Source organism: Scyliorhinus torazame, chromosome 13 (genome assembly GCF_047496885.1).
Source record: "Scyliorhinus torazame isolate Kashiwa2021f chromosome 13, sScyTor2.1, whole genome shotgun sequence".
Taxonomy (NCBI): Eukaryota; Metazoa; Chordata; class Chondrichthyes; order Carcharhiniformes; family Scyliorhinidae; genus Scyliorhinus; species Scyliorhinus torazame.
This window is the reverse complement of record NC_092719.1, coordinates 86,882,881-86,897,116: the sequence shown is the minus strand read 5'-3', so window position 1 is coordinate 86,897,116 and position 14,236 is coordinate 86,882,881. Positions and strand designations below refer to the sequence as shown.

The window sequence follows — 14,236 nt, the reverse complement described above, 5'->3', positions numbered from 1 at the left end:
TGCGTCTGTTGTCTGTAGCTCCGGTGGCAAGTGTACGTACAAATGAGATGAGATCACACAATTTTGGATTGCACACTAGGATTTGGGATATAGACACGAGTGGTTGGGGGAGCAGGTGGTGAGGACCAAGAACAAATGGGAAGAATTGGGGGGAGGAGGAGAAATAGGTGGGGACTGTGGTATGAGGTAATGCATAGGGTGAATTCAACCTCCTCCTGTGCGAGAATGAGCTTGATTCAGTTCAAGATGGTGCACAGGGTACATATGACCCGAGCAAGGGTGAGTGGGTTCTTCCAAGGCGTGGCCAATGAGTGCGAGAAGTGTGGCCGAAGGCCGGCGAATCATGCGCACATGTTCTGTGATTGCGAGAAGCTGGAGAGATACTGGGAAGTGGTGTTTGGGATGCTATCTATGATTGTGCGGGTGGAGGTCAGGCCGGACCCAATGGTGGCGATCTTTGGGGGATCGAAAATGCCGTAGCTTCTGGAAGGGAAGGGGGCCGATGCTGTGGCCTTCGTCTCTTTAAAAATACAAACATTTAGAGTACCCAATTATTTTTTTCCAATAAAGGAGCAATCCACCTACCCTGCACATCTTTCGGTTGTGGGGGTGAGACCCACTCAGACACAAGGAGAATGTGCAAACTCCACATGGACAGTGACCCAGGGCCGGGATCGAACCCGGGTCCTCGGCGGTGCGAGGCAGCAGTACTAGCCAATGTACCACCGTGCTCCCCTTGCCTACACCTCTCTTATTGCGCAGCGAATGGTCTTGCTAAGTTGGAGGTCGGATTCACCGCCGGGGGTGGTGACCTGGCTGGGGAACTTGTACGATTTTCTCTGGTCGGAAAAGAAGAAGTTGAGGGGGTCAGCGGAGGGCTTCAAGACATCGTGGAGGTTGTTCATGACAATGTTTGAGGAACTGTTCGTCGTGGGGGGTGGGGGGACGAAAGGTGAGGGAAGGCGGGTAAAAGGGGGAAAATTGTAATAACTGTGGAGTGTGAGTTTGTGGAGTGAAATTTTGTATATGTTGCTGTTTTTATTTTACACATGTTTGGAATAAAATACATTTAAAAAATAAAGAAAATATTGATTGCTTATTGACATTGGCCCTCTTAATTCATTAAACCCGGGTAGTGTAGTGATTACGGTACCGGGCTAACAACCTCAATACATGAAATTCAAATTGCACCATAACTTGCAAAAGTAAATTTAACAGAGCAAATAAATAGTGGGTTAACATCATGAAACATGATGGATTCTTAGAAACCCAAATGATTTACCAGAGAAAGGTTGCATTGAGGATGTATACTACATAGTGCCAGCTTTACCATATCCAAAGAGCAAAATTACATTCTACTTCAATAATGTTGATTACTTTTCTTACCAGCAAATTATCAGTTAAGAGTGGTTTTGATTGATCAAACTTCATCTGAATCTGAAAGTAAAGGAAAATATTAAACATTTTCAATTGACTTCACGAAGCTTAACTTATCTAACAAAACTGTTCTATTCCAATATAAATACAAGGAAAAAAAGATTTACATTAATTACATTACATTCACACAAAACTAACTTGTGTAACTGCGGTGAAATAAATAGAGAAAGCAAAAGAGTGGAAACAGTAGCCCACGAGCTCCAACACCTAGAATTGACAGAGTGGCCTTATTGACACCCGTAAACAAAGCACAAAGAAAAGTACCGCACAGGAACAGGCCCTTTCGCCCTCCAAGCCTGTGCCGATCATGCTGCCCGTCTAAACTAAAATCTTCTGCACTTCCGGGATCCGTATCCCTCTATTCCCATCCTATTCATGTATTTGTCAAGATGCTCCTTAAATGTCACTATCGTCCCTGCTGCCACCACCTCCTTCTGCAGCGAGTTCCAGACACCCACTACCCTCTGTGTAAAAAAACTTGCCTCATACATCTCCTTTAAACCTTGCCCCTCGCACCTTAAACCTATGTCCCCTAGTAATTGACCCCTCTATCCTGAGAAAAGCTTCTGACTATCCACTCTGTCTCTGCCCCTCATAATTTTATAGACCTCTATCAGGTCGCCCCTTAACCTCCGTCGTTCCAGTGAGAACAAACCGAGTTTATTCAACCTCTCCTCATAGCTAATGCCCTCCATACCAGGCAACATCCTGGTAAATCTCTTCTGCACCTCTTCTAAAGCCTCCACATCCTTCTGGTAGTGCGGCGACCAGAATTGAACACGATTTGCGCGATTCTCCGAGGTGCGGAGAATCGGCGCCATTTGCGCCGGCATGTTTGGCGCAGCGCCGGTCGCGGGCCGCTGTATGAGGCCAGGCCGCCGATTCTCCGGCCCGGATGCACAGAGCGGAAAAAGCAGAGTCGTGGTCGCTGCCGGCGGGAACTCTGTGCGAAGGGTCGGGAGGCGGCCTGTGGGGGGGGGGGGGGCTCATGCGCGGGTTGGCGCCGCCCTCAGTGCGCGCCAGAAAGTGAGGCTGGAACAGCGTGAACCGCTCCAGCGCCATGCTGGCCCCATCGCAAGCGCCCGCGACCGTTTTACGCCGTCGTGATGGCGCGGATTGGAGAATCGCGCCCTATACTCCAAGTGCGGCCTAACTAAGGTTCAAAACAGCTGCCAATTTTTATTCCCAATGCCCCGGCCAATGAAAGCAAGCATGCCGTATGCCTTCTTGACTACCTTCTCCACCTGTGTTGCCCCTTTCAGTGATCTGTGGACCTGTACACCTAGATCTCTCTGACTGTCGATACTCTTGAGGGTTCTACCATTCACTGTATATTCCCTACCTGCATTAGACCTTCCAAAATGCATTACCTCACATTTGTCCGGATTAACCTCCATCTGCCATCTCTCTGCCCAAGTCTCCAAATGATCTAAATCCTGCTGTATCTTCTGACAGTCCCCATCGCTATCCGCAATTCCACCAACCTTTGTGTCGTCTGCAAACTTACTAATCAGACCAGTTACATTTTCCTCCAAATCATTTACCTATACTCCGAAAAGCAAAGGTCCCAGCAATGATCCCTGTGGAAGACCAGTAGTCACAGCCCTCCAATCAGAAAAGCACCCTTCCATTGCTGCTCTCTGCCTTCTTTGACCTAGCCAGTTCTATATCCATCTTGCCAGCTGACCCCTGATCCTGTGTGACTTCACCTTTTGTACCAGTCTGCCATGAGGGACCTTGTCAAACGACATACTGAAGTCCATATAGACAACATCCACTGCCCTACCTGCATCAATCATCTTTGTGACCTCCGCGAAAAACTCTATCAAGTTAGTAAAGCAGACAAGGAACAAATTAAAGAACATGTAGATGGCTATACAGTCTTCTGGAAAAGGAAATCACAAGGAAATTGCAGAATTCACAGATTGTCATCAAAAATAAACTCATAAAGAGACACCCATGAACCTCGTGTCGGGATCTTAGAAAGCCTTTTGACATGCAATATGGTAATCACCCTCATTAGCACTTATGCACCTACCTTGAACTCCAGGGGCAAAGAGGAAAAAAATCCATTCCAACCCAGTCAGTACTCTGGTAGCTGTGCCATCACAGTCAAAGATCATGGGTGGGATTCTCCATTCTGCCAGCCGTGTTTTTCGCTACTTGCCCATTGCGGCCACCCCACACCGCCAGGACCATGGGTGCGCTGCCAGTACTAGGGAGAATCCGCTGGCAGAGAGTCCCGCTATACTTCTCAATGATTTCAATGCCAGGGAGGCTGACAATCATGCTCTTTGGCTGAACATTACTGGAAAGAATGGAGTTGGAAGGTTCAATCCCAACCGTAACTGTCTCCTTACCCTGTGTGCTTTATTAATGAAAATGTTTAAAGACATCCTGTCAACATGCAAGATTGAAGCACCGGCTGTGTGAGGACCAGAAATGGAAAGATGTGCACACTACAAGTGCCATGTTTACAGCCAATGAATGCTGAACAGACTACTGACTCATTTGCATATTGTTGGCATTTGAAGCTGCCCCCAACATGAACCAACACTCATGACAGGTACAGAGAAAGTTTGAGGTTTCAAAGAAAACAGATAGCTTATGTATTTGCTAAAGTCTACATGAGTGATAGAAATTGGCTTTCTAGTTAGCTATAGATGATGTAGGTAAAGGTTTAATTGAGAACTCATTGAGAGTAATTAACTAAATCATATTAACCTTGAGAGTGAGGAAAGCCGAATAGCTGGGAACATTTTTTCAAATTGCTTGGGACTTGCTAGAGACTGAAGGAACAGTGACGTCAGCTGGCTGAAAGGCCCCATTGTGTGAAAGAACCTCCAGTTCTTTCACACAATGTTCTTTACCCTAGCTGTTCAAGTGAAGACATGATGTGGAGATGCCAGTGTTGGACTGGGGTGAGCACAGTCAGAAGTCTGACAACACCAGGTTAAAGTCCAACAGGTTTGTTTCGATGTCACTAGCTTTCGGAGCGCTGCTCCGTCCTCAGGTGAATGAAGAGGGATGTTCCAGAAATATATATATAGACAGATTCAAAGATGCCAGACAATGCTTGGAATACGAGCACCAGCAGGTGATTACATCTTTACAGATCCAGAGATGGGGTAACCCCAGGTTAAAGAGGTGTGAATTGTGTCAAGTCAGGCCAGTTGGTAGGATTTTGCAGGCCAGGTGGTGGGGGATGAATGTATTCATAGAATTTACAGTGCAGAAGGAGGCCATTCGGCCCATCGAGTCTGCACCGGCTCTTGGAAAGAGCACCCTACCCAAGGTCCACACCTCCACCCTATCCCCATAACCCAGTAACCCCACTCAACACTAAGGGCAATTTTGGACACTAAGGGCAATTTATCATGGCCAATCCACCTAACCTGCACATCTTTGGACTGTGGGAGGAAACCGGAGCACCCGGAGGAAACCCACGCACACACGGGGAGGATATGCAGACCCCGCACAGACAGTGACCCAAGTCAGGAATCGAACCTGGGACCCTGGAGCTGTGAAGCAATTGTGCTATCCACAATGCTACCGTGCTGCCCACGCGACATGAATCCCAGGTCCCGGTTGAGGCCGCACTCATGTGTGCGGCACTTGGCTATGTTTCTGCTCGGCGATTCTGCGTTGTCGCGCGTCCTGAAGGCCGCCTTGGAGAACGCTTACCCAGAGATCAGAGGCTGAATGCCCTTGACTGCTGAAGTGTTCCCTGACTGGAAGGGAACATTCCTGCCTGGTGATTGTCGCGCGATGTCCGTTCATTCGGTGTTGCAGCGTCTGCATGGTCTCGCCAATGTACCACGCTTCGGGACATCCTTTCCTGCAGCGTATGAGGTAGACAACATTGGCCGAGTCGCCGAAGTATGTACCGCGTACCTTGTGAGTGGTGTTCTCACGTGGAATGGTGGTATCCATGTCGATGATCTGAGATTGTCTTGCAGAGATTGCCATGGCAGGGTTGTGTGGTGTTGTGGTCACTGTTCTGAAGGCTGGGTAGTTTGCTGCAAACAATGGTTTGTTTGAGGTTGCGCGGTTGTTTGAAGGTAAGTAGTGGGGGTGTGAAGACAAGCATCCAGCAGAGGGCAGTAGAGCGGAGTTGCTGACTGGCTGTTGCAGGGGAAATTTGCATACGTGCATTGTGGTCACCGTAACTTGAAGGTGTACCTGTGCAAGAGACCCTAGCTGTTCAAGTGAAGACAAGCATCCAGCAGAGGGCAGTAGAGCAGAGCTGCTGATTGGCTGTTGTGGGGGGAAATTTGCATCCATGCATTGTGGTCACCGTAACTTGAAGGTGTACCTGTGCAAGAGACCCTAGCTGTTCAAGTGAAGACAAGCAACCAGCTGAGGACAGTCAAGCAGAGCTGCTGATTGGCTGTTGCAGGGGATATTTGCCTACATGCATTGTGGTCACCGTAACGTGACGGTGTACCTGTGCAAGAGACCCTAGCTGTTCAAGCGAAGACAAGCATCCAGCAGAGGGCAGTAGAGCAGAGCTGCTGATTGGCTGTTGCAGGGAAATTTGCATACGTGCATTGTGGTCACCGTAACTTGAAGGTGGTTTGTGGAGGAGCTGTTGTCAAATGACACTTTCATTTGTGGGAAGTGCACCAATCTCCAGCTCCTGAGAAACCACGTTACGGAACCGGAGCTGGATGAACTTCGGATCATTCAGGAGAGGGAGGTGGTTATAGATAGAAGCTTCAGGGATGTAGTTACTCCGAAGAATAAAGATAGATGGGTGACGGTGAGAGGGGCTGGGAGGAAACAGTCAGTACAGAGATCTCCTGTGGTCGTTCCCCTTAGTAACAAGTATACCGCTTTGAGAGTAGTGAGGTCATGAGTAAGGTTTCGAAGTTGCAGGAGTGTACCGGCAGGCAGGAAGGTTGTTTAAAGTGTGTCTTCTTCAATGCCAGGAGCATCTGGAATAAGGTGGGTGAACTTGCGGCATGGGTTGGTACCTGGGACTTCGATGTTGTGGCCATTTTGGAGACTTGGATAGAGCAGGGACAGGAATGGTTGTTGCAGGTGCCGGGGTTTAGATATTTCGGTAAGATCAGGGAAGATGGTAAAAGAGGGGGAGGGGTGGCATTGTTAGTCAAGGACAGTATTACGGTGGCAGAAAGGACGTTTGATGAGAACGCGTCTACTGAGGTAGTATGGGCTGAGGTTAGAAACAGGAAAGGAGAGGTCACCCTGTTAGGGGTTTTCTATAGGCCTCCGAAAAGTTCCAGAGATGTAGAGGAAAGGATTACAAAGATGATTCTGGATAGGAGTGAAAGCAACAGGGTAGTTGTTATGGGGGACTTTAACTTTCCAAATATTGACTGGAAACGAGTACTTCAGATGGGTCCGTTTTTGTCCAATGTGTGCAGGAGGGTTTCCTGACACAGTATGTAGATAGGCCAACGAGAGGCGAGGCCATATTGGATTTGGTACTGGGTAATGAACCAGGACAGGTGTTAGATTTGGAGGGAGGTGAGCACTTTGGTGATCGTGACCACAATTCGATTAAGTTTACTTTACTGATGGAAAGGTATATACCGCAGGGCAAGAGTTATATCTGGGGGAAAGGTAATTATGATGCGATGAGGCAAAACTTAGGATCCATCGGATGGAGAGGAAAACTGCAGGGGATGGGCACAATGGAAATGTGGAGCTTGTTCAAGGAACAGCTACTGCGTGTCCTTGATAAGTATGTACCTGTCAGGCAGGGAGGAAGTGGTCGAGCGAGGGAACCGTGGTTTACTAAATCAGTCGAAGCACTTGTCAAGAGGAAGAAGGAGGCTTATGTAAAGATGAGACATGAAGCTCCAGTTAGGGCGCTCGAGAGTTACAAGTTAGCTCGGAAGGACCAGGGACAGCAGGGTGTGACTGCAAGTCAGGCAGGTAAAGGGAACCAGCAGTCAGGAACTCAGGAGCCTCAACTCTTGACTCTGTCCAACAGGTATGAGGCACTTGCTCCCTGTGTGGATGGCGAACAGGGCTGCAGGAAGGATGAGTCAGCTGACCAAGGCACCATGGTTCAGCAGGCCATTCAAGGGGAGGGAGTAAATAGGCAAGTTGTAGTTGTAGGGGATTCTATTATCAGGGGGATAGATAGTATCCTTTGTGAGCAGGATAAAGAGTCCCGCATGGTATGTTGCCTACCCGGTGCTAGGGTGCGGGACATCTCTGACCGGCTTGAAAGGATACTGGAGAGGGAGGGGGAGGATCCAGTTGTTGTGGTCCATGTCGGTACCAACAACATAGGCAAGTCAAGGAAAGAGGACCTGTTTAGAGATTATAAAGAGCTAGGATTCAAATTAAAAAACAGGTCCTCAAGGGTCATAATCTCCGGATTACTGCCCGAGCCACGTGCAAATTGGCATAGGGAGGCAAGAATAAGGGAAGTTAACACGTGGCTGAAAGAGTGGTGTGGGAAAGAGGGGTTCCTTTTCATGGGACACTGGCATCAGTTTTGGGACGGGGGGACCTATACCGTTGGGATGGTCTCCACCTGAACCGAGCTGGGACCAGTGTTCTGGCGAAAAGAGTAAATAGGGTGGTCAATAGGACTTTAAACTAAAGATTGGGGGGGGGGAAGTGAAAGTCAGGGAACCAAGAGGTGAAGTAATCAGTGGGAAGCGTAGCTGCTTAGGAATACAAAAAAGCACGAAAAGACAAAACTCAGGAGAGGTTACGATAGTCCCCATCCCACAAAATATGACACAGTGTATGGAAAGGCTCAGTAAACCAAGGTCCACCACACTATGAAAACAAAAAGGGACGGTCAATAGAGAATTAAAGGTGCTATATTTAAATGCCGCAGTGTACGGAACAAGGTAGATGAGCTTGTGGCCCAGATTGTGACTGGCAGGTATGATGTGGTAGGCATCACAGAGACATGGTTGCAGGGGGTTCAGGACTGGCATTTAAACATCCAGGGATTCACAACCTATCGAAAAGACAGAGAGGTGGGCAGAGGGGGCGGGGTTGCCTTGTTAATTAGGAATGAAATTAAATCAATAGCACTAAATGACATAGGGTCAGATGATGTGGAGTCTGTGTGGGTAGAGTTCAGGCACAAAGGCAAAAAAACCATAATGGGAGTTATGTACAGACCTCCTAACAGTGGTCAGGACCGGGGGCACAAAATGCACCACGAAATAGAAAGTGCATGTCAGAAAGGCAAGGTCACAGTGATCATGGGGGACTTCAATATGCAGGTGGACTGGGTAAATAATGCTGTCTGTGGACCCAAGGAAAGGGAATTCATTGAATGTTTACAGGAGGGCTTTTTGGAACAGCTTGTGATGGAGCCCACGAGGGAACAGGCCATTCTGGACTTATAATGAGTCTGACTTGATTAAAGATCTTAAAGTAAGGGAACACTTAGGAGGCAGTGATCATAATATGGTAGAATTCAATCTCCAATTTGAAAGAAAGAAGGTAGAATCAGATGTAAAGGTGTTACAGTTAAATAAAGGTAACTACAGGGGCATGAGGGAGGAACTGACGAAAATCGACTGGGAGCAGAGCCTAGTGGGAAAGTCAGTAGAACAGCAATGGCAGGAGTTTCTGGGAGTAATTGAGGACACAGTACAGAGGTTCATCCGAAAGAAAAGAAAGGTTATCAGAGGGGGGGATTAGGCAGCCATGGCTGACAAAGGAAGTTAGGGAATGCATCAAAGCAAAAGAGAAAGCCTATAATGTGGCAAAGAGTAGTGGGAAGTCAGAAGATTGGGAAGTCTACAAAAACAAACAGAGGATAACAAAGAGAGAAATAAGGAAAGAGAGGATCAAATATGAAGGTAGGCTAGCCAGTAACATTAGGAATGATAGTAAAAGTTTCTTTAAATACATTAAAAACAAACGGGAGGCAAAAGTTGACATTGGGCCGCTCCAAAATGACGCTGGTAATTTTGTGATGGGAGACAAGGAAATAGCTGAGGAACTAAATAAGTACTTTGCGTCAGTCTTCACAGTAGAAGACATGAGTAATATCCCAACAATTCCGGAGAGTCAGGGGGCAGAGTTGAATATGGTAGCCATCACAAAGGAGAAAGTGCTAGAGAAACTAAGACGTCTAAAAATTGATAAATCTCCGGGCCCAGATGGGCTACATCCTAGAGTTCTAAAGGAGATAGCTGAAGAAATAGTGGAGGCATTAGTTATGATCTTTCAAAAGTCACTGGAGTCAGGGAAAGTCCCAGAGGATTGGAAAATCGCTGTTGTAACCCCCCTGTTCAAGAAGGGAACAAGGAAAAAGATGGAAAATTATAGGTCAATTAGCCTAACCTCGGTTGTTGGCAAGATTCGAGAATCCATTGTTAAGGATGAGATTTCTAAATTCTTGGAAGTGCAGGGTCGGATTAGGACAAGTCAACATGGATTTAGTAAGGGGAGGTCGTGCCTGACAAACCTGTTAGATTTCTTTGAAGCGATAACAAATAGGTTAGACCAAGGAGAGCCAATGGATGTTATCTATCTTGACTTCCAAAAGGCCTTTGATAAGGTGCCTCACGGGAGACTGCTGAGTAAAATAAGGGCCCATGGTATTCGAGGCAAGGTACTAACATGGATTGACGATTGGCTGTCAGGCAGAAGGCAGAGAGTTGGGATAAAAGATTCTTTTTCGGAATGGCAACCGGTGACGAGTAGTGTCCCGCAGGGTTCAGTGTTGGGGCCACAGCTGTTCTCTTTATATATTAACGATCTAGATGACGGGACTGGGGGCATTCTGGCTAAGTTTGCCGATGATACAAAGATAGGTGGAGGGGCAGGTACTATGGAGGAGGTGGGGAGGCTGCAGAAAGATTTAGATAGTTTAGGAGAGTGGTCCAAGAAATGGCTGATGAAATTCAACGTGGGCAAGTGCGAGGTCTTGCACTTTGGAAAAAAGAATAGAGGCATGGACTATTTTCTAAACGGTGACAAAATTCATAATGCTGAAGTGCAAAGGGACTTGGGAGTCCTAATCCAGGATTCTCTAAAGGTAAACTTGCAGGTTGAGTCCGTAATTAAGAAAGCAAATGCAATGTTGTCACCCATTTAGAATACTGTGAGCAATTTTGGGCCCCACACCTCAGGAAGGACATACTGGCACTGGAGCGGGTCCAGCGGAGATTCACACGGATGATCCCAGGAATGGTAGGCCTAACATACGATGAACGTCTGAGGATCCTGGGATTATATTCATTGGAGTTTAGGAGGTGGAGGGGAGACCTAATAGAAACTTACAAGATAATGAATGGCTTAGATAGGGTGGATGTAGGGAAGTTGTTTCCATTAGCAGGGGAGACTAGGACCCGGGGGCACAGCCTTAGAATAAAAGGGAGTCACTTTAGAACAGAGATGAGGAGAAATTTCTTCAGCCAGAGAGTGGTGGGTCTATGGAATTCATTGCCACAGAGGGCGGTGGAGGCCGGGACGTTGAGTGTCTTTAAGACAGAAGTTGATAAATTCTTGATTTCTCGAGGAATTAAGGGCTATGGCGAGAGAGTGGGTAAATGGAGTTGAAATCAGCCATGATTGAATGGTGGAGTGGACTCGATGGGCCGAATGGCCTTACTTCCGCTCCTATGTCTTATGGTCTTATGGACCTAAAGAGAGAGCTAAGAAGAGCCAGGAGGGGACATGAGAAGTCTTTGGCAGGTAGGATCAAGGATAACCCTAAAGCTGTCTATAGATATGTCAGGAATAAAAGAATGACAAGGGTAAGAGTCGGGCCAGTCAATGACAGTAGTGGGAAGTTGTGCTTAGAGTCCGAGGAGATAGGAGAGGCGCTAAATGAATATTTTTCGTCAGTATTCACACAGGAAAAAGAAAATGTTGTCGAGGAGAATACTGAGATTCAGGCTACTAGACTAGAAGGGCTTGATGTTCATAAGGAGCAGGTGTTAGCAATTCTGGAAAGTGTGAAAATAGATAAGTCCCCTGGGCCGGATAGGATTTATCCTAGGATTCTCTGGGAAGCGAGGGAGGAGATTGCTGAGCCTTTGGCTTTGATCTTTAAGTCACCTTTGTCTACAGGAATAGTGCCAGAAGACTGGAGGATAGCAAATGTTGTCCCCTTGTTCAAGAAGGGGAGTAGAGACAACCCCGGTAACTATAGACCGTTTGTTGTGGGCAAAGTCTTGGAAAGGTTTATAAGAGATTGGATGTATAATCATCTGTAAAGTAATAATTTGATTAGAGATAGTCAACACGGTTTTGTGAAGGGTAGGTCGTGCCTCACAAACCTTATTGAGTTCTTTGAGAAGGTGACCAAACAGGTGGATGAGGGTAAAGCAGTTGATGTGGTGTATATGGATTTCAGTAAAGCGTTTGATAAGGTTCCCCATGGTAGGCTACTGCAGAAAATATGGAGGCATGGGATTCAGGGTGATTTAGCAGTTTGGATCAGAAATTGGCTAGCTGAAAGAAGGCAAAGGGTGGTGGTTGATGGGAAATGTTCAGACTGGAGTCCAGTTACTAGTGGTGTACCACAAGGATCTGTTTTGGGGCCACTGCTGTTTGTCATTTTTATAAATGACCTGGAGGAGGGCATAGAAGGATGGGTGAGTATATTTGCAGATGACACTAAAGTCGGTGGAGTTGTGGACAGTGCGGAAGGATGTTACAAGTTACAGAGGGACATAGATAAGCTGCAGCGCTGGGCTGATAGGTGGCAAATGAAGTTTAATGCAGAAAAGTGTGAGGTGATTCATTTTGGAAGGAATAACAGGAAGACAGATACTGGGTTAATGGTAAGATTCTTGGTAGAGTGGATGAGCAGAGAGATCTCGGTGCCCATGTACATAGATCCCTGAAAGTTGCCACCCAGGTTGAGATGGTTGTTAAGAAGACGTACGGTGTGTTAGCTTTTATTGGTAGAGAGATTGAATTTCGGAGCCATGACGTCATGTTGCAGCGGTACAAAACTCTGGTGCGGCCGCATTTGGAGTATAGGAAGGATGTGGAAGCAGTGGAAAGGGTGCAGGGGAGATTTACCAGAATGTTGCCTGGTATGGAGGGAAGATCTTATGAGGGAAGGCTTAGGGACTTGAGGCTGTTTTCGTTGGAGAGAAGAAGGTTAAGAGGTGACTTAATTGAGGCATACAAGATGATCAGAGGATGAGATAAGGTGGACAGTGAGAGCCTTTTTCCTCGGATGGTGATGTCTAGCACGAGGGGACATAGCTTTAAATTGAGGGGAGATAGATATAGGTCAGATGTCAGAGGTAGGTTCTTTACTCCGAGAGTAGCAAGGGCATGGAATCCCCTGCCTGTAACAGTAGTGAACAGTAGTAAATAGGGGCTGTATAGCACAGGGCTAAATCACTGGCTTTGAAAGCAGACCAAGGCAGGCCAGCAGCACGGTTCAATTCCCGTAACAGCCTCCCCGAACAGGCGCCGGAATGTGGTGACTAGGGGCTTTTCACAGTCACTTCATTTAAAGCCTACTTGTGACAATAAGCGATTTTCATTTCATTTTTCAGTGGACTCGCCAACACTAAGGGCATTCAAATGCTCATTGGATAGACATATGGATGATAAGGGAATAATGTAGATGGGCTTTAGAGGGGTTTCACAGGTCGGCGAAACATCGTGGGCCGAAGGGCCTGTACTGCATTGTAATGTTCTATGTTCTAGTTCCATCTCTATGGAAACAGCCAGTCTAGAGAGATACTGTTTCAGCAAAAACTGTATTTCTACAATAATGTCTGGATGCATTTGTGGATAAGTTGGAAAATTGGCAGGCGATGGTATGGGAAAGTTTGTACCAATATATTTAAATACATATCTCTCTTAAATTGATGGACAGACAGTTTGGCCGAATTGAGTGAATTATAAATTCGTTAAAGCCAATCACAGCTGTAAAGAAGGTGAGACCTTAAGATAATAATCTCCTGAAGAATCACTTGTCGGTATGGAAAAATCCATTCCGGAACCAATCTATCTCTTTCTGAAACCTATTTTCTTTGCTTGCTTTTGCTAAATCACCATCTTTCTTTTGTTTAAATCATTCAATCTTTTTATACTGTGTTTTATGATTTGAAGAATTACTGCGATTTGTAATTGAATGAAAACTCAACTATTGTATTGGCTAAAGACAATCAATCTGACCTAATTTTGTATTGACAAATAAAGTTTACCAGTGGCACAAACTGACAAATAAAGTTCAACTGAACTTTGCCAAAAAGCACAGAATTGATCTCAGTTATTTGGGAACAAAGATGGGATAACGGATATTCAGGGTTCCGAATAGACACAGAGATCCATAAACTGGCGCTGCGAGCAGCCAACCATGCCAACTGGTTTACCATGGGTTTTTCCCTGAACACCATGAAGACAAAAGTCAGTTGCCAACTCCAACACCTTAAACTGGGATTCATGAATTGCTGCAAAATTTCCCTAATTTCCTGTATCCTGGAAGCTATTTACTCCAAAAGGCTGACATTAGGGACGAGGTAGGCTATAAAATCTAATGTGCCGGCTCAGCCCATGGTAAATTATGTATGTGGGCTTTTGAGAATCATGATATCAGACCTGACATTAAACTCATGCTTTTATAAGGTTCTGAAGCTTGGACAACTTATATATGCCTTAGCAAGACCCTTGAATAACACCAATGCTATCTTACAAGGATTTTGCAAATGAAGTGGGAAAACAGAATAACAAACATTGTGATCCACCAAGACACAGAAATGCCAAGTATGGAGGCCATGACAATTCCACAACAGTTGAAATGGATGGGATATAATAATAATAATAATCATCATTATTATTGTCACAGGTAGGCTTACATTAAAATTGCTAT

At 46.1% G+C, this 14,236-nt stretch overlaps 1 protein-coding gene across 2 annotated transcripts in view; it reads right to left on the bottom strand.

The window, feature by feature from the left end:
• Positions 1-14,236, bottom strand: part of LOC140388177 (cilia- and flagella-associated protein 54-like) — a 948,449-nt gene that overhangs the window by 345,108 nt on the left and 589,105 nt on the right. For both annotated transcript variants that reach the window (XM_072471937.1, XM_072471938.1), the window contains one exon: positions 1,387-1,437. In XM_072471937.1, coding sequence (XP_072328038.1) covers positions 1,387-1,437 — 51 coding nt within the window. The remainder of the gene's footprint in view (positions 1-1,386; positions 1,438-14,236) is intronic.